Source organism: Vombatus ursinus, unplaced genomic scaffold, assembly GCF_900497805.2.
Source record: "Vombatus ursinus unplaced genomic scaffold, bare-nosed wombat genome assembly UNPS02014863.1, whole genome shotgun sequence".
Taxonomy (NCBI): domain Eukaryota; kingdom Metazoa; phylum Chordata; class Mammalia; order Diprotodontia; family Vombatidae; genus Vombatus; species Vombatus ursinus.
Window position 1 is genome coordinate 33,937,390 of NW_020954641.1, and position 21,931 is coordinate 33,959,320.

Below are 21,931 nucleotides of genomic sequence, written 5' to 3' on the forward strand. Positions count from 1 at the left end.
GAACACGAGGTGATGAGTTATTCTGACCATAGCAATTCATTCAACCATCAACATAAACTGAGGGACTGTGAACTGCCTTGCCAGCAGGAACATCCAAACAGAAGAAACGGTGGGCTCTTAAGGTACTGAAAATAAGTTGGACTTTCGAGATTTTTTCTTATGTTCTTGATGGTGTAACTTATGGTACTTAATAAGTGTTTATTGATTGCTTGATTCCACTCAATGTCTGACTTTCTTCAAGAAAGGTCACTTGGTATATTAGCTGTATAGAGATAATGCTCACTTTAACTTGGGGCTTAGACTTGAGGCTTAGTTGGTGAGGTTTAGCTGGTGTATGATAAACAGATTTCTTGTTATGCTGGAAATGATCTAATGGGGAAGAGTGAGGCTCTAACTAGAAATATGTCAGTCATACTGAGAACAAAATGGAAAAGTCTTCCACTTAGCATCCGTGTCTTTGTCTGGGACCGGGAAGTAAATTGTATGATTTTACTCATAGATGAATGACACATGGGTAAGACAAAGATGAGTAGAAAGTGTATAGGATTTGGAGTAAGAAGGTCTGGGTTTGAATCCCAGTTCTGCCACTTACAACCTGTGTGACCTTGGGAAACTCACTTAACCCACCCTGGGACTCAGTTTCCTCATCTGTAAAATGAGATTACTGGACTAGACGGCCTCTGAGGTCCCTAGAGCTCTAGAGGTATGATCTCATGTGCCCTAAAATTTAACTCGGCCCCACATTGACCCTGTTGTAAACTATATATCACCTCACTTCGAAAACAACAGAGGCGGCTTTCCCCATATGGAAGGGCATCTTTGAAAAACTGTACAAACTGTCAAGAAAGGATACTTAGTGAGAAGCGCTTTCTTTTGCTGGAGTTGCTGTTGCGACTTTCCTTCTTCCCTAAGCTATTCCCATCTTCTTCTGCCCACACGAGAGCCCTAATTTGAAATGTTTGCACCCTGAACAAGTGACAGAAAATATTCCTGAGGAAAGCAACAGAAATATTAGTGGATAGACCACTGCCATGAGAGATGGTGGAACAGGGATAGGACAGAGATGGAATGTCACCACTGGCCTACCATCTAATAGTTTCCTATTTTAACTAATTATTCTTACCCACTCGGTGCTAAGCTCAGTTCTTCTATTCCACTAAAGGGTTGCAAGTACTATCAGTATTTTCTAAATTTGGGACCCTGGTTGCCCATTTTAATTGCTTCTCTACTGTTACCTTTGCTCAAGGGATTGCCTTAAAAAGAACAACCACCACAAAACAAAAACAAATCCCCATTTCAACAGGAATTAAGTTCCACTGCTCAACTCCTGTTTATCTCTTTTATATCAAGGTATTAAAAATTCCCCTCCACCTCCTCTCCAGGAAAGGGTACAATGAACACTTCAAAGCACCACTCCCCACAGCAGTGAGTTTGGGCGGTGGGGGGAGTGAGTAGGATGCAGTTGAAGTGACAAGTTTCATAAAGTGAAGATATTAACTGAGGGTGATCACTTTCATGTGGGAAAAGTTCCACTAATATGAGTGTTATCTGGAGACTTGTGATTACAGTTTTATCTTGAACTATCTGGAGCTGGCTTGTGCCTCAAACTATCCCTGCAGACCACATATTGACTTGGAAATCCACAAACTAATATTATCTATGTTGTACTGTACTTTCATTGATTTTTTTGTTAACATTTCCCAGTTACATTTTGATCTGGTTCTAGCAGCACTAGGAAACATTGCCAGCCTTTCAAGGCCCACAGACAGGGAGTTTGGACATGCCTGATGTAGTGAATAGAGTGTTGGACTAACAGTCATAAAGACCGGAGTTTGAAGCCTTTCTCAGACCACTACTAGTTATGTGATGCTATGCAAGTCACTTAATTTTTCTCAGTCTCATTTTCCTTATCTATAAAATGGGGATAATAATGATACCTACCTCACAGGGTTGATGTGAGGTTTTAATGAGGTAACATTAAAGAAATTTGCAAATCTTAAATCACTATATAAACTATTAGTCTTTTAAAAATTTTTTTTCATCTGGGAACATAGAGTCTCACAATGTACAAAACTTTAAAGAAACAAAAAATCAAGGGGACAACCAGTGGCAACTTTGGGAAGTTGTCTCAATGCTCTAGTGGTCACTTAGCTCTGGAGCAGTCCTGTGATGATCACACCTGGCCGTCAACCTTGACAGCTGGATCTGCCCCTTCTGCCTTCTTGGCCACTTCTACCAGCATTGCCTAAAAGTCATAATTTCATCATCTCAAAAATCTGTGATTTCATCAATGTAGGTACTCTTTTGTGTAATGTAGATCACAACTTCCCCACACCTTAGTAGATGGTTTCATGAGTTGCTGTTGTCAAAAATGTGAATCATTTTGGTGGCCAACCTTTGAGTGATAAGCTTCTCCATGGCTTAACAAGACTGGTCCTTAATTTAACATATGATAATTAAATACACACAATGCACCAAGTACTCATAAGGGGCTTGGGATAAAACAAAATAAAATGGTGCTTACATTCTGCTGGGGGATCACAACAGAGTGTTGTTGTTGTTCAATCACAACTATCTTACACTTGGATGGATTGGAAAAGGGAGAAACTTGGGTCCAGATTTTGTTGTTCTTATTGAGTTGTTTCAGTTGTGTCCAGTCCTTTGTGACCCTATTTGGGGTTTTCTTTGGTAAAGATACTAGAGTGGTTTGCCATTTCCTTCTCCAGGCCATTTTACAGATGAGGAAACTGAGGCAAAGAGGGTTAAGTGACTTGCCAAGGGTCATGCAACTAGTAAGTGTTTGAGGTCAGATTTGAACTCTGGAAGATGAGTTCTTGATTTCAGGTCTAGCACTCTATCCACTGTGCCATCTAGCTGTCCCAATTATAGCATGTACACCAAGTAAATAAATACAAAATACATTTCAAGAGAAAGAGAATGCTTATGATTGGGGGAGAGGGGAGGGTGTCACAGAAAAGCCTTTTGTAGTAGATAGCATTTTTGAAGGATACTAGGAATTCTATATGATGGAGGTAAAAAAAGAAATACATTCTAGAAATGGGAGAGAGGCACTTGTGAAAAAGCATAATAATAACAATAATAGCTAGCATTTATATGGTACTCTAAGGTTTGCAGATCATTTTACATATGTTCATTCATTTCATCCTAGCAAACAACCCTGGGAAGGAGGTACTATTATTAACCCCATTTTACAAATGAGGAAACTGAGGCAGAGAGCAGTTGTGACTTGTTCCAGGTCACATAGCCAGGAATTTTCTGAGGCAGGACTAGAACTCAGGCCTTCCTGACTCTAAGTCCTGTTCTCTATCCAATGAGCCACTTAGGTGAATGGAAATGGGAGATGGAATATCACATGTGGCAAGTCTAACTGGGATGGAGAATACATGAAAAAGAGAAATGTGGAATATGAATGGAAGCTGAGGATTTTATAGTTAATCTGAGTGGCAATTGACAGCCATTGAAAGTCTTTGAGTCAGTCCCAGGGAAGTCCAAATCTGGTCCATTACCCATTTTTTTTTTACAATCCCACAAGCCAAGATTAGTTTTTTATAAGATTATATTTTAATATAATATAATATAACTATATTTTCCATATAATGCAATAATATAATAATATTATATTTTTAATATAATAAGACTTTAGGTAAAAATATAAAAACATTCTTGGCTTGTGAGGCTGCACAAAAACAAAGTAGTCAAATTTGGCCCATGATCTGTATTTTGCCTACCCTTGGCACTTTAAGGGTTACAGAATGCTTTTCTCACCATTCTAGGAGGTGGGTGTTGTAAACATTATGATGACCATTTTATGGATGAGGAAAAGTGAGACTCAGTGACCCTATACTAAGTTAGGATTTGAACCCAAGACCCCTGACTTTGGGACCACAGCTCCTTCCACTACGCTACATTTTACTTACAAAGGGACCTCACCTAGTTGGCCCGCATACAATAAATTCAGCTACCAAATATATTGGCAGGAATGGGTGCAAATGTAAATTTGTTTATACCACATTATCCATTCAAGAAGGGAGGACCTATGTGAAGAAAGAAATTTGGAGAAGCTGTTAAAAGAGATGTGGACAGTCACAGCTGCCTAACATCTCTAAGGTTCCTGCAGACTAATTTCTGTCACTTGGGAATCTGTTCTGAAAATATGCTTTCACCCACAGATTCAGGCTGAAAAATAAATACCTTGGCTGCGATAGCACCGAGGGAAGATATACACCCATCCCTCCCCTCCTCCATACCTCCATCAGGGCCAGACAACTGTCCCAAACAGGGTTAGAGAATGTTCTGCAGACCAGACAATAGAGAGCCTGAGTCTTGCTATTTAGTTCCCACTATGAAATTGAAATATTATTCTTTCTGAATAATTAAAGAAAAGAAAATTGGTGTCCTTTTTTGGGGGTAGCCTGATTTTACCAATTTATTTTTTAAATTCTTCTTATGGTTTCAATCATATAAATTGTCTTCTATTTTTCATAGATTACATCCAGATGCTGGTAAATAGCTGTTATGTTTACCCTGCCCCACCCTTCCCATTTCCAGGTGGGATTGCTTGGGAATGATATCTCTAGATAACAAGTCTTTCTACCCTTTCAGACAGTAGCTGTACTTAGAAGGATCACTAAGAATTACTGTACCTGGGGCAAATTCAGTTGGAGGAGGGGGGACTGAGGACAATTTCTTCCACAGGGCTTCCATACCATGAGAGAGAATGGACTATCCCCCAAAGAGTCGAGGTTGGACCTCCACAACACAGCAGATGGTCTCTGATGGTCCCAAATATCATGGGAAGATAGCAGGCAGGGGTGCAGTGATGGGAAAAGATGGGCCCTGGGAAAGGGGCTCTGGCAATGGGGACCCGGGGTCATAGCACAAAGACAAAGAAAAAAGGCAACAAGCCAGAGGACCACTGGGAATCTGAGGACCTACAACCCCCATATGTCGGTTCCCTGGTAACAAAGTCCAGATAGCCCAATACTAGTCATAGGCCTGGCTGTACAAGTTTTACAGATGTGATTTGCTCCCTAACAAAAATGGAATGATTTCAGAAACCAAAGAGAAAGTTAAGTGTTGTGACCTTTGAGCAAAAGGAATCAGCCATGCTCACTGGAGCGGAGGCATTTTCATGATGTGCTGTCAAAGGAAGGAGTAAATAGAGATTGGAGAATGTACTGATTCTGAATTCATGGACTTGGGTTAAAAAACTCCTCTGACATGATGTATATGACCTTTAACTTCCTTGGACCTCAATTTCCTTAGTTTTAGGAGCAGTTAGGTGGTACAGTTGATAAAGAAGGAAGTAAAAAAAAAAGATGAGTTTAAATCCTACCTCTTAATCTCCATTTGCCTCAGTTTCCTCATCCACAAAATAGGGATAATAATATCATCTACCTCTCAGGATCAAATGACATAATATTTGTAAAGTATTTTACAAAACTTAAAGCGCTATACAAATGCTAGCTATTACTGTTATTATTATTAATTCTTCTTCTGCTTTCCTCATCATTAAAATGAAAGGGCTGGATTAGCTGGCCTCAGAAGTCCCTCTAGATCTACAGCTATGATTTTAAGATTATCAGGATTAAATCAGTAGAAATTAGACTGAAGCAAGAGATTTATTTCAGCAGAACCACCAGAGGGTAGTATCCAACCTTGTCAGATGAAAATGTTATTGTGAGCAATTGTTCCACGTGTCTCAGTTATCTTTTCTTTTAAATTCATTCCTGTGACATCCATTCTCTCTGCTCCACATTTGGCATCTTTCCTATACTACACCATTTCATATTCCTAATAATCTTTCTATGTGTTCTTATAAGCTGATAAGCTCCTATAAAGGAATGTAGTTCTTGGTGTCATTACGGTGCTTAGCCCAGTTCTGTGAATACAGTAGGTGCTCAAGAAATATTTCTCCATTAACTCATTCTCTCCTTAATAAGACTCTAAGCATCTTTAAGGTAAGGATCATATTTTATGTTTCTTTTGTATCTCTCACAGTACCCAGTAGGTACTCAGTAAATACCTGTTGAATTCAATTTAACAAATGTTCAATTCAACAAATACTTATTACATGCCTACCATGTTAAGACACTAAGGTGAGAACGATACAAAATGGCATAGTCTCTGACCTCAAGGAGCTTAGAGTCTACAAGATGCACTGGTGCACATGCTGCTCTTAGAATCAGGGCGTCTATCTGGTTTTGAATGTCAAATTTGCCAATTATTACACATGTGACCTTAGGCAAAACACCTTTCCTCTCTAGACTTCAGTTTCCTCATTTGTATGTAATGGAGAACTAGCCATTGAGAAATTCATCAATGGCCTTCTGTGCATGCTCATAAGGACTGGGCTCAATGACCTGGTTACATGAAAATGATGAGGCTGAACTACATGGCCTCTCTTCCGAGGATCTTTAATCCTTTGTATGACAAGGTCTCCTAGCTGGCACAGTGAATAGAGTGCCAGGCCTTGAGTCAGGAGGACCTGAGTTCAAATCTGGCCTCAGATACTTATTAGCTGTGTGATCCTGGGCAAGTCACTTAACCCTGTCTGCTTCAGTCATCTCATCTGTAAAATGAGCTGGAGAAAGAAATGGCAAACCACTCCAGCTTATTTGCTAAGAAAACCCCAAACGGGGTCATGGAGAGTCAGACACGACTGAAACAACTGAACAACAACAAATGACAGGTTCACCAATAAGTATGATGCAAAATATGGTATATACAGACGAAGCACTAGGAAAATTTGAGGAAAGAGAGAACATTTTAATCTAGCAAATTAAGTGAGATGATATATGGGGAAGCACTTTAAACACATGAAAGAACTATGCAAATATAAGGGCTTATTGTTTGTTGAGTAATGGAAATGGTTCTGATGATGGAGACTGAGGATCCGAGTTTGAGTCCTGGCTCTGACACTAAGTATGGAACATCTGGCAAGTTGTTTCCCTTTCCTGGACCCCAGTTTCCTTTCTGTAAAATGGGGAGCATAATACTTGCATTAGCAACCAGAGCTATCATGAAGAGCAAATGGGGTGAAGCTTGTAAGTTTAAGATCCTAAAATCAAAGAAGTAGAGCTGGAAAGGACCTCAGAGGCTAAAGAACCCAAACCCTTTATTTATTTCTCCAGTTAGGAGAACTTGTCATACAAAGGATCAAAGATCCTATGCTGGAAGAAAGGCCATGTAGTTCAGCCTCATCATTTTTATGTAGAGCCCAGTCCTTATGAGCATGCAGGGAAGGCCATTGATGAATTTCTCAGTGGCTGGTAGTATTTATTTTTAACATTCATTTTTAAAAACATTTGTGAGTGCTGAATTCTCTCCCTCCAGCCCGTCCCCCACACATTGAGAAGGCAAGCAAAATATAGCAATTATACATGTGAAATCATGTAGACTCTATTTCCATATTAGCCATCCAACCCCCTTATTTTGCAGTTGAGGAAACTAAGGCAGGCAGGTTAAGTGATGTACCCAGGGACACCTAGCTAGTAAGTATCTAAGGCAGGATTTGAACCCAGAATTTTCTGACTTTAAGTTCAGTGGCCTGAAAGTATATACTGCTACATTAACATAGACAATTATTCATAATACTCTCTAGTCATGGGGACCATGCTGCCCCTCCTCTTACCTTTTTCAGCAGTGTCACCATTCCTACTGACCATGAAGCTGGGAAGGTCACAATTGCTGTCTTAAACATGTGAGCAATGTCATGAGTAGATGTGCCAGAGCGAATTTGATATGGCCTCTGTAAAAATATAACAAGGAAATTATTTCTTTTTGGCTAGGGGAGTGAGAGGAGAGAGGAAGGCTGAAAAACACTTTCTTTGGACATTTTCCCAGGTCAGACATTCAATAACTAAGATGTTATTGTGTAGTTTCTAAATACCCCACCTCTCCCCACATTGCTATCCTCAATAGAGCCACTGAAAATCAGCACAGGGCCAAGCCTAGCCCAGCTGCAGTAAATAGATTAACGCTAGGTTGTAAACACAACAGCAACAACAATAAACCCAAGGAAATGAGGTAGCTCACAAAGCAAAGAGGCCTGAAAGAAAAAAGGAAAAAAAAACGAAATAACCTACTACCAACAAAGAGCCATCACCTAGTTAGGTTGTGACCAGCATAGCTAGTGCTTTCAAAACAGAGGTAGCAAGTCCAGGCAAGAATTCACTGATCTGCCATGTAAAACTTAATGGCCCAGCCATCTTTCCAACCAAGCTGCAATAGTGCTTGGATCATGACTGGAGGCCAAGGTTAAGCAGGTCAGGCAGGCATGGGAGGTCTCAGGTGGGGTCCCCTTTCCCATTCTGTTTGGCAAAGTGAAAAGAGAATTTGGAAGCAGAAAAACATGGCTTTGCTACCATTGTGATGTTGGGTCAGTCAGGTCCCTTTCTATGCCTCAGTTTCCTCTTCTATGAAATGAGGAGTTTGGTCAAGATATCTGTAGTCTAAAATCCCTTTCCAGTTCAAATCCCCTAATGCTATAAATGGCAATAAAACTAAAAGTCTAGCATAAGAAATAAAAAGTGTTGCTACTGTCCTGGGATCCCTGACTGGAGAGATATCCTAGGGAAGAATCTTTCTTTGGGTGAGACCACTGTCTGGGTGAAAATTTACAGTTAAAGGGTTTTCCAGTCTCCAAGTGTAGTCTTTTTTTTTTTTTGAGGGGTCGAGGGAGGAGAGGACTCATATTATTTTGCTTTGAAAAAATACATGAATTTTTACAAGGTCCACAAGTGACCATTTGAAGATAACTCCAGTGGATAGCACTCACTTAAAAGGTGGCATGGTGCAAGAATAAGATTGCTACAGCCACAGAAGACTTGGGTTTGAATTCCAGTTAAGGCACTCACTGCCTCTGCAAGCTTAGGCAAATCCTTTCAACCACCTGGCCCTCCGTTTTCTCCTGGGTAAGATGAGTCTGGACCAAATGACACCTTCTAGCTCTGTGATCCTCTGAAAGTGCTGCTGAGGCTTAGGTTTTATTCCTGTCTTTGGAAGATTTTCATTTAATATTTACTAACCAAATATATTTCATAAGCAACTTATAAATGAATAATAATAGCTAACATTTATACAGTGCTTGCTATGTGTCCAGAGCAGCTAGGTGGCAGAGTGGATAGAGTGCTAGAACTGAAATCAAGAACTCATCTTCCTGAGTTCAAATCCAGCCTCAGACATTTACTAGCTGCATGACCCTGGGCAAGTCACTTACCCCTGTTTGCCTCAGTTTCCTCATCTGTAAAATGAGTTGGAGAAGGAAATGGCAAACCACTGCAGTATTTTTGCCAAGAGAACCCCAAATGAGGTCATGAAGAGTTGGACATGACTGAAATGACTGAACAATAAATACTATGTACCAGATCTTCCTTCCTTCCTTCCTTCCTTCCTTCCTTCCTTCCTTCCTTCCTTCCTTCCTTCCTGCCTTCCCTCCTTCCTTCCTGCCTTCCCTCCTTCCTTCCTGCCTTCCCTCCCTCCTCTCCTCCTGTCCATATAGGGAATCATACCCTTACCTGTGGGTGCTCTGCCCCAAGGAATATAAATTTTGATTGCTGAAACCTCACAAGATATCTGGAGGTTTATGAGCTACATTTCTTTTTTTAAGGACCATGCCTTAAACCCAAATCACTCTGGCTCTTCCAACAATAGGCCAACAATAAGTCCCAACCCAAGTCTCACTTGGTTATTGTTTAAGTTTTGATGGCTCAGAGTGAGTGTAAATAGCAATTGTTTCTGTTTTGGCCAGAAACCCTGAGGGTCTTCCCCTCCCAGATTGATTTTTTTTATGACTAGGTAAAAGAGAACATTCTTGCCTCATTTCTTACCTAGCCTTAATCACTGAATGGGTGTTGCCTCAGTCAAGCTGAGACCTGGGAAAGACCTTTGCTTAAAAAGACCAAGGTCCCTCATAGAGCTAGAAAAAATAATAACAAAATTAATCTAGAAGAACAAAAGGTCCAGGACATCAATGAAATTAATGAAAAGAAATGCAAGGGAAGGTGGCTTAACCATAAATTGTATTATAAAGAAGCAATCATCAAAACTACTTGGTACTGGCTAAGAAATAGAGTGGTGGATCAGTGGAATAGGTTAGGTACATAAGACCCAGTAGTCAATGACTATAGTAATCTACTGTATGATAAACCCAAAGATTTCAGCTTCTGGGATAAGAACTCACTATTTGACAAAAACTGCTGGGAAAACTGGAAAATAGTATGGCAGAAACTAGGCATAGAGCAACATCTTACGCTGTATACTAAAATAAAGTCAAAATGGGTACACGATTTAGATATAAAGGCTGATGCTATAAGCAAATTGGGAGCGCAAGGAATAGTTTACCTGTCAGATTTATGGAGAACAGAAGAATTTGTAACCAAACAAGAGATAGAGAACATTATGAAATACAAAATGGCCACCAGTGTCTCTGATAAAGGCCTCATTTCTAAAATATATAGAGAACTGAGTCAAATTTATAAGAATACAAGTCATTCCCCAATTGATAAATGGTCAAAGGATTTGAACAGTTTTCAGACGAAGAAATTAAAGCTATCTATAGTCATATGAAAAAAATGGTCTAAATCACTATTGATAAGAGAAATGCAAATCAAAACAACTCTGAAGTACCACACTACACATATCAGATTAGCTAACATGATAAAACAGGAAATGATAAATGCTAGAGAAGATGTGGGAAAATTAGAACACTAATGCATTATTGGTGGAGTTGTGAACTGATCCAACCATTCTGGTGAGCAATTTGAACTATGCCCAAAGGGCTACAAAACTGGGCATACCCTTTTACCCAGCAATACTACTTCTAGGTCTGTATCCCAAAGAGATCATAAAAATGGGAAAAGGACCCACAAATATACATACATACACACATATATATACATACATATACATACATATACATACATACATATATACATACATATACATACATACATATATATTATATATATAATATATATATTATATATACATATATAATATATATATATATATATACACATCAGCTCTTTTTGTGGTGGCAAAGAATTGAAAATTGAGGGGATGCCCATCAATTGGGGAATAGCTGAACAAGTTGTTGTATATGAATGTAATGGAATGCTATTGTGCTATAAGAAATGATGAGTACACAGACTTCAGAAAAACCTAGAAAGATTTATATGAACTGATGTAGAGTGAAGTGAACAGAACCAGGAGAACATTGTACACAGTAACAGCCGCACTGTATGATGGCTAACTTTGATAGACTTATCTCTTCTTAGCAATGCAAAGATCTAAGACAACTCCAAAAGACTAATGATGGAAAATGCTGTCCACATCCAGAAAAAGAACTATGAATCTGAATGCAGATTGAAGCATATTATTTTCTCTCTCTCTTTTTCCTTTGTTTTGTTTCTTCTTTTGCATGGTTTCTCTCATTGGTTCTAATTCTTCTTTACATGACAAATATGAAAACAGGTTTAAGATGAATGTATATGTTGAGCCTATATCAATTTACATACTACCTTGGGGTGGAGGGAAGGGAGAGATGGGGTGAAAATTGGAACTCATAATCTTATGGAAGTGAATGTTGAAAACTAAAAATAAATAAATAAATTATACATATGTATGTATGTATATATATATGTGTGTGTGTATATATACATGTGTGTGTGTATATATACATACATACATATATATATATATGCATACATACACACACCCACACACACGTAAAAAGCCAAGCTTCCTCACTGCATCTGGGACCATTTCTCCTAGTCCTGATCTATATCTTGCCACTGGACCCAGATGTGAGGCTGGTGACTTTGCACAGCTCTGCCTCACTGAAATCCAATTCACTTGCAAGGCATGACACATTGGTCCTCTTCGAGAATGAAGGACAAACAACAACAACAATATGCCAGACATTGTGTTAAGCATTTTACCATTATAATCTCCTCTGATCTTCATAACAACCCTGGGAGGTAGGTGCTGTTATTATCCCCCTTTTACAGATGAGGAAACAGAAGCAAATAAAAGGTAAATTACTTGCACAGGGACATAGAGACAGTAAGTGGCTGAAGCAAGGATTTGAACACAGGTTTTTCTGACTCTGGGAAGATAGCTGGTACAGTGGATAGAGTTCCTAGCCTGGAGTCAGGTAGACTCATCTTCCTGAATTCAAATCCAGCCTCAGACACTTGTGTGTTTCTTGGCAAGTCACTTAACCCTGTTTGCTTCAGTTTCTTCATCTGTAAAAAACCTATAGAAAAATGGGGTCATGAAGAGTCAGATCTGATTGAAATGACAACTGAACAACCACAACTTCCTGACTCCAGGAAGCTACCTCATTAGGAATCACTACACAGATAAGAAGTTGTTGTTGTTATTCCGTTGTGTCCGATTCTTTGTGACCATGTGGTCACAAAGCATGCCAATACCATCCATGGAGTTTTCTTGGCAAAGACACAGGAGTGGTGTGTCATTTTCTTTACCAGTGGATCAAGGCAAACAGAAGTTAAGTGACTTGCCCAGGGTCACACAGCTCCTAAGTGTCTGAGGTCATATTTGAACCCAGGTCTTCCTGACCCCAGTCCTGGTACTCTATCCACTGAGCTGCCTAGCTGCCTCCAAAGATAAGAGGCACCATGGCTTAATAGCTAGAATGATGAGTTTAGAGTCAGTCCTATGAATTGCATGATCTTGGGCAAGTCAAAACTTCTGGGTAAGTACCACAATCAGATCTACCTCTAAGACTATAATTTATAGCTGAGATGTTATGATGTCCATTGAAACAAAGCATTTCCACGCAGGGAATTCTCTACACTAATGGAATCACAGGATGAAATTCCCCCATTCCCCTACCAAACAAACAAAACTGGAACTCTCAATAGCATAGAAATGTTTATATGATCTTGAACTGGATCACAGAACTAGAAAGAAATTTAGAGGTCTCTAGCCTAACTGCCTCATTTCTTTCATTTTTTTGCAAAAAGTTTTATTGTTGTTTTTTGTTTTTATACCATTGCAATGTCCTCTTACACTGCCCCCTCCCCACTGAACCCTTCCTTGCAATGGGGACAAATACTTAAGCAAATTAACTGACATGGGAACCAGTCTGACATGTATATGTACTACATTCCACAGTTGTGGTTCCCACTCCCCTGCTGAGAGGAGGAAGTTGTATTTCCTCATCAACTCTCTAGGACTAAGGTCATCTGTGACAGTTCATCAAAGATGAATGTCTTTTGCGTACTGTTATCATTTACATTACTGTAGTCATTGGCTATATTGCTCTCTTGGATCTGCTTTCTTCATTCCATGTCATCTCATACCTTCCCATTTTCAATGGCCCAAGATGAAGAGCCATTTCCCAATACTGTAGACAAGTAGTCAAAAGATAGACCAGTTTTCAGGAGAGGAAATGCAAATGATCAACAACTACATAAAAGACTGATTATTAATAACAAGAGAAATACAAATTAAGGTAATGCTGTTTCACCTCATACTCAACAAATTGTCAAGGATGATTAAAAATAGAAATATTCAATGATGGAGGGGCTGAGGAAAATTACGTATATTCCCATTAGACTGTGAGCTCCTTGGGATCAGGAACTATTTTTTACCATTCTTTGTAATCTCTGTGTTTAGCACAGTATAGGTGCTTAATAAATGTTTACTGACTGATTTTGCAGAGGTATGAAATTATGGGTGAGGTAAAATGCCTTTACTAATAGACTTGGTTCCTGTGTAGGTCAGTTTTGTGGAACTGTTTTTTTCCCCCTCTTTATTTTATTTTCTTTGTTCTAAGAGATGGCTCTTTTGAAGAAAGAAGGAAGGAAAGACATTTAGAAATCAAAGAGATATAAAAACAAAAATATCCATAAAATTTTACAAAATTAAATTTGATTATAGTCAATACCTTCATCTCTTCACCATTCTTTATCTCCTCAATCACTTGCAATTGTATTTCTTCCCCAGCCCTCTCCTGAAAGCGTTCTCTTTCAGGCCACTAATGCTAACCTAATTGCCACATCCAATGGTCTTATTTAAGTCCTCCTCTTTCATGTCTCTTCAGTTTTTGGAATTACTGACCACTCATTCCTATTGGCTACTGTCCCCTCCCATAGTTTCAAGTGTCAGGTGGTAGCAATTTTTAGGTGTTAAACTGGGAGCAATTTAATTGGCTAGTGTCCTATGTCATGTTCATAAACAATAACAACAACAACAACAACAAAAGAAATTTAAAGAGCACAAAATGGAACAGAAATGTGATTGGAAATGAACCAATTTATAAGAAATTGATGGCTATGGTAGGGGTACCTTGGAGAGAGGGGGGCAGCAGCATCGAGTCTAGAGAAGGCAGAGTTTAACTACAAAAGGTCACATTTGACAACAGCTATGATTAAGCTTAGGACTCAAGGGAACATGTTCAAGTTCATCCCCTCTTTGAAACCTGTGTTTCTATTCAAATAATAACTTGTAAATGCCAAAGTGATTACTTAACACCCTCTCTGTAAGATTGGGCAGTGTTGATAATTTTTCATAAATGGTTGATACTTTGTTCTTTCTTAGCTGAGCATACTTTTCAAAATACTATTTTATGGCTTAGAACTGCAAAATCCTAGATCTGGAAAAGAGCTCAGAGGTCACCAAGTCTAATCCCCTTCTTCACCCCCATGCAGGATTCCCTTCTAAAGGCATTCCTGACAGGTGGCCATTTGCCCTGGGAACTCACTACTTCACAGGACACATCATTCCACCTTCAGACAGCTCTCGTTACCAGAGTTCTGTCTTAAGCTGGAGCTGAAATGTGCCTCCCTGTAAGTGGCTTCCTTCTCGCCAACCCTACCAGTCCTGGTCCTGTTCTCAGAAACAGAGGAAACATAAGCCCTCTTCCAGACAATAGTCCTTCAGCTATTTGAAGGCAACTATCATGTCTCCATTGTCTTCTAGAATTTATCAAAAGAAGTTTGGTAATATAATTTGTTTCCCTGCTTGTTCTATTCTATTGATTTTTATGGCTGAAGTAATTTTTTTCCCCATTAGAATCTCAAGATCAATCAGTCATTTTTAATTACTCTAAGTGACCTAGAGAAGGGATTCTTAAACTTTTTTTGTGGGATAGACTCCTCTGGCGGTATGATGAAGCCTATGGAACCCTTCTCAGAATTATGTCTAAAAATGCATAAAATGTAATACACAGAATTACAAATAATACCAATTATATTGAAATATATTTATCAAAAAATCTTTTAAAATGAGTTCATTGACCCCAGGTTAAGAACCCCTGGACTAGAGTGCCCTTTTCTCAAGGCGCAGCTAAGGCATAATTCCTAACAGTGAGGTGATACAGAGAAGGGTTTAGTGCTAGACATCAAGTGTGCTATGCCTATCCAAATTAAATTAATGTCAAATATATGTAATTTGGGATTATCTTTTCTGCATTAGCTTTACCTTTTCTCTTTTCCATTAGTATATATAAACAATCAGCAAATAGTAGAACTAAGCACATCTCATAAAAATGTTAAAAGATGTATTTAGAGGCCTTTAATACAAAAAGTGTTTATAATCAGTTTATAAAATTTGTTCAAAATTGCTTTAATAATTCTAGACTTATTTTATAAGTAAGCTTATTTATTGGCCAGTAAGCTGGCCAATACAAATACATTTTTAACTGTTTTCTGGCTTGCATTAATGTTTTATGAGTGTGTGATTTTTAATGTAAGTTACATAATAAAAACCTAATAAATAAATAATTATTCATTGAGTTCATATAAGCTCAACAAGTAATTACTGAAAGACACCTCAAAGAGTATGACTCTACTTGTAAATTCTGAAAAGCTGGCAGACATAGGTCATGGATTTGGCTACTGAGATACTTTCCACTTGGTGGGGAGAAGTCATAATATTGTCATCAAGTTGTCCCCAGAATCTTCACTTCCAGTTCTGGGCCAACACATGGAACAGGTTACTCTAAGGACTGGTTCTACTGAAGTTAAGGCAGAGAGGACAAAAAAAATCCAAAGCCTGGGAACTAGTACCAAAAATTTGTTACACTCCCAGAGAGGCATTTATGAGATGAACCCACTTGAATGTTTATAGCTATCCTTTAATTAGGCAGGTTAAGATACACTCACCTCTTTTTTTCTATTTACTAAAATGATTCAGATTAATTTATTTTCACCAGTGTAGTGTCCCAAGTCCAATAACAATCAACACCCAATTGCCCATGGTGACCATGGTCTCTTCCTCCCAAGGCTGAGGTAGATTTCACAGTATCACCATGCAAGGGGAGGTCTGGGGCCAGATACCAAATATGACAATTGGGTCAAGTCAACAAGCATTTATTAAGTGCCTGTCATGTGTAAGGCACTTTGCTAAGTGCTGGAGATTAAAAAAAAAGACAAAAAAATTCCTTGCCCTCAAGTATCTCACAATCTAGTGGAGGAGAAAATATATCAACAACTATGTACATACAATTTTTATACAGAGTATGTATAGAGAATCACATAATTTTTAGACTTTATAAATATTAAATTAAGTGTTGGTACACTAAATAGATGATCTTTACCCGAAAAGTTAATGCTTTACTGGAGGACCTGGTTAGAGCAAAGGTCAAAATTAATGCAAAAGAAAAAGAAAGAAAAAAATGAGGCAAAAATACTGTATGCACTTGCAACACTCCCTGTTGACCTATTTAAATAAGCTATGGACTCTGAAAAATAACAATTAAAAGCAAAGACACAGACTCTAATTATTGCAAATTCTTAAGATCATCGATTTAGAGCTGAAAGGGGCCTTTGAGGCTATCTAGTACAACTCCCTAACTTTACAAATGAAGAAACTAAGGCCCAGAGAGGTTAAATAATTTGCCCAAAATTAAACAGGTGATAAGTGGCAATGCTGGGATTAAAATCCAGTGGCCAACCAATTAAAATAATAACCACTATAAGAAGGTAAAACAATCCCTGGGAACCACTTTGGTCATTAAATATGATAATTCCTTTCAGTTTGAGGTGACCTGGTAGCAAAGAGCTATAAAATGATTTATAATATAAACTCATAGTCAAAACACTGCAGAGGAGGCCAATGGAAAATTATAAGAAGTATTGCTGGGCAAAGCATTAAAGAAATAGTAGAAAAATATGTCTGCAAAAAGTTTGGCATGAGATCCAACCAAGTGAAATCAGGTGAAGAGCAGTCATCGATGAAGCTGTAAGAGGGACAATAAATCCACATGAAATGAAACAGATTTTCCAATATTTTTATAATAATCTTTTCTCATTCGAGATCACAGTCTCACCAATACATTTGTGCTACTAGCACATTAGGATCCAATGAATTATTTTATAAAGCAAAAATGTCACTCAAAGTGATATGGTTAAAAAGCAGTTTACCTGAAAAAAGACCTAGGGATTTTAGTGGATGGTAGGCTCAATTGAGCAGCTAGGTGTATGGTGGATAGAGTGCTGGGCCTGGAGTCAGGAAGACCTGAGTTCAAATCTGATCTCCAACATTTACTAGCTGTGTAATCCTGGGCAAGTCACTTAACCCTAATCTCATTTGCCTCAGTTTCCTCATTTGTAAAATGAGTTGGAGAAGGAAATGACAAGCCACCCAGTATCTTTGCCACAAAAACCCAAATGGACTCATAAAGAGTCAGACATGACTGAAATGACTGAACAACAACAAAGTCTCAATATGAGTCATTAGCATAATATGGTAATCAAAACAGTGAACAAAATCATAGGTTCCATTAAGAAAGATGTAATTACCAGGACTATGGAGATGATAGGCCTGTTGTTCTCTGCCCTGATAAGAAGACATCTGGAGAATTGTGTTCACTTCTAGGGAGCACATTTTAGAAAGAACATTGATAAGCAGGAGCTCATCCAGAGGACCTGACATCACGGTGGCACATGTAGATCACAGAAGTGAGAAATTACACAAAATATATACTTGGGCCCTTCTTGTTAAAAGAGTCTTTCCATAACCCTTGGGCCAGGTCTGAATTCTTTTATCTCTGCTATGTGCCATGGTATCCAGAAGTCTAATCCTATTCTCAATTCTTCTATTTCACTCTCCTGACTCCCCTCCCCCCATCTCCTTCCAATCTCCTTTCTTCCTACTAGGATGCCACAAAATTCTCAAAATGAGATACCCAAAACTGCACTAAGGACTTTTAATTGGTATTTCCCAGTCGATGTGTTCCAATCACCAGGGAATCACAATATCAGAGGTGCTTTCATTCATCCGCCTGCTTTTTTTCTTGTTGGTACCCCCCTTTACTTTCTCTCCTCCATACACCCTTTGGCAATGGTCATCAAAAGGAGTGCGAGAAAATGTTCGGAAGCACTCCTCTGAATGAAATGAATTATTAGTAGAAAATCAATAGTCACTTTAATTTGGCTCCAAAAAAAAAGGAAAGAAAAGAAAAGAAGACTCTTTCCATTAGTGCAAAAAAGAAATTTGTTTCCAGGGAGATAACTCTATTTTGCCCCTGAACCCAGAACTCACAATTGAGTACCAGTAAGGAATTCAACATGACAGGGCATGAATGGTGTTGTATTAATAATTCACACCTGCTGTAGCGGGTAGTTTCTCAACTAGTATGTCATGTTGTGATTGCAAAATGACTTTCTTCAAACATACAAATATATTTACATGAGTTACTTAATGAATAGTACTGCAGTCACCACTTGGGAGATTTCTATTATTCAAATTGCTCCTTCAATTTCTGGTGCTTAATTTAATGTTAACTAACATTCTGAGCCCCATGCTGAGTGACAGGGAATTAATCTGCACTGAAATCACACAGATTCTTCATTGGGCCACCAGGACTGATATTTTGCTGTCAATTAAAAAAAAAAAGGATGTGGAGGAGGCAGAACTTGGAGATATACTGAGTTATTGCAGGTTGATCCATCTTTTTCTTCTAAAATACAACATATTGTGACATGAAACAAATGGGAATAAAATTTTACCATACCCGGCCTCTCAGCAGCTCATAAGCAGTCACTCCCAGGGACCACCAGTCAACAGCAAAGGAGTATCCTGTTTGTCTTCTTGAGTTGAACATCTCAGGGGCTGGAAGATACAGAAAACTGGGGCTAATGTTTACTTTTAGGTCCTTGATAAATGAATACCTCCATCGATACTGCTGTGTGTGTCAAGTTTACCTTCATGGAAAGAGAATGTCCTTAGACATAGGCAAGATTCTGTCCTTCTGTTCAGAAGTATTGCCATTTCCCCCACCCAATTTTCTTTTGCTAGTTTTCCCCCCTGAATATACATAAAAGCTTTTGTTCTGGCTATAGGTTGGCATTGTCCCCAACCTCAATGTGTAGGAGCAGCCAAGGGGAACACAGATTACCATCATCTCATAAGTCCCTGATTTTATTGCTCTCTGTCAATGCAGATTGTGATATAGTCTTCGTGAATTGCAGTGGCTAACCTCAAACATCACTGGGCTCACACTAGAAAAATTTCTAGGTTGGTAGGACCAGCCAGAGCTTATGCTCCACTGACATAGCCTTTGAGAACCCAGGACACCTTGCTGAAGCACCAGGGGACTTTAGCAGAGAAATAATAGGGGAAGTGCTTCACGTTTTATGTAGCACTTTAAGGTTTACAAAGAGCTTTTCTTGAAACAACACTGTAAGGTAGGGAGTCAAGTATCACTGTCTCCATTCTAGAGATGAGGATATTGGGGCTCCAAGGGACTAGGATGGAAGAGAATTGAAAACTGGAAATCAGCCCTGGATATGGGTGTACTCTTCAGTGCCTTATTCTGTGCTAGGCAAACTGAGTTTTTTGAAGCTATTTTGATCATGTTTTTGTTCATGTTTGATTACTGTAGGGATCTGATTTTTATAGGTGACTGATTTTTTAAAATTTTATTTTTAATTTATGGAATAAAACAAGCCTTTCCATAATACAATAAAAAAGATGACCATACATGGAACTGCAGATTTACTATATACAACTTGCTATTCCTTTCAAATATACTATAAAATTATCTGCAAATATTCTTTTTTTTCTTTGCCACACCCCACCTAGAGATGGCTACCATTAGACACAAATAGATATATGTATATGTGTTTGTATATTCACACATATACATATATAATTATTTTATACATCTATTTATCAGTTCTTTCACTAGATGCAGATGGTATCTTTCTTCATATGTCCTTTATAGTTAATTTGGGTATTTATAATAGCAAAATAACTTATTCACAGGGGGTGGAGCGAAGATGGCAGAGTAAAAGCAGTGACTTGCTTGAACTCTCCCCTAAACCCCTCCAAATACCTGTAAAAATGACTCTAAACAAATGCTAGAGCAGCAGAACCCACAAAAAGACAGAATGAAACAAATTTCCAGCCCAAGACAACCTGGATGGTTGATTGGAAAGGTCTGTTGTGCTGGACTGGGAGAGGAGTACAGTTCAGTATGGGCTGCACAGGCAAAGATGAATCTGAAGCAGGGCTCAGGGGAATGAATTACTGGCAGCTTTGGTGGTTTACAGATTTCTCAACCCACAAATGCCAAAGACAACTTAGAAGGTCAGTAGGAAAGGTCTGTCAGACCTCGGTGAGAGAGGAGAGGGGTTTGGCCCTAGCCCTAGCACAGCCCTGGGGCAGCAGTTGCTTGTGGAGCTCTCAGCCCACAGACAGTGCACTGATCACCTCCTGAAAGAGATCCCAAAAGGAAAACTTCTAGGAATATTATAGCCAAATTCCAGAGTTCCCAGGTCAAGAAGAAAATACTGCAAGTAGCCAGAAAGAAACAATTCAGGTATTATGGAAACACAAGTAGAATAACACAAGATTTAGCAGCTTCTACATTAAGGGATCAGAGGGCTTGGAATATAATATTCTGGAGGTCAAAGGAGCTAGGATTAAAACCAAGAATCATTTACCCAGCAAAACTCAGTATACTCTCTCAGGGAAAAATTGACATTCAATGAGACAGAAGACTTTCAAACATTCTTGATGAAAAGACCAGAGCTGAACAGAAAATTTTACTTTCAAATACAAGACTCAAGAGAAGCATGAAAAGGTAAACAGGAAAGAGGAATCATAAGGAACTTATTAAAGTTGAACTGTTTACATTCCTCCATGGAAAGATGGTTATTTGTAACTCATGAGACCTTTCTTAGTATTAGGGTAGTTGTAGGGAATATATATAGACAGAGGGCATAGGATGAGTGGAATATGAAGGGATGATATCTAAAAAATAAAGTTAAGGGGTGAGAGAGGATTATACTGGGAGAAGGAGAAAGGGAGAGATAGAATGGAGTAAATTATCTCACATAAAAGAGGCAAGAAAAAGTTTTTACAGTGGAGGGGAAGAGGGGAGAGGTGAGAGGGAATGAGTGAATCTTACTCTCATCAGATTTGGTTTAAGGAAGGAATAACATGCATACTCAATTGGGTATAGAAATCTTTCCTACCCTACAGGAAAATAGGGGAGAAGGGTATAAGAGAGAGGGGATACTAGAAGGGAGGGCAAATTGGGGGACAGGGTAATCAGAAGCAGACACTTTTGAGGAGGGACAGGGTCAAAGGAGAGAATAGAATAAACGGGGGGCAGGATAGGATGGAGGGAAATATAGTTAGTCTTTCACAACATGACTATTATGGAAGTGTTTTGCATGACTACACATGTATAAGTTATATTGAATTCTCAATGAGGGTAAGTGAGGAGGGAGGAAGGGAGAGAATTTGGAACTCAAAGTTTTAAAAACGAATGTTAAAAATTGTTTTTACATACAACTGGGAAATAAGATATACAGGCAATAAGGTACAGAAATCTATCCTGACCTACAAGAAAACAGAAAGAGCATAAGAGAAGGGAGTGGTGATAGAAGGGAAAGCAGATTGGGGGAAGGGGTATTCAGAATGCATA

General features: G+C 38.7%; 1 protein-coding gene across 2 annotated transcripts in view; it reads right to left on the reverse strand.

The window, feature by feature from the left end:
• The window catches only part of STK32A (serine/threonine kinase 32A), a 106,085-nt gene that overhangs the window by 19,669 nt on the left and 64,485 nt on the right, over positions 1-21,931 (reverse strand). For both annotated transcript variants that reach the window (XM_027841922.1, XM_027841921.1), the window contains exons 5-6: positions 19,010-19,107; positions 7,655-7,771 (exon numbers count right to left, since the gene is read on the reverse strand). In XM_027841922.1, the coding sequence (XP_027697723.1) occupies positions 7,655-7,771; positions 19,010-19,107 (215 nt within the window). The remainder of the gene's footprint in view (positions 1-7,654; positions 7,772-19,009; positions 19,108-21,931) is intronic.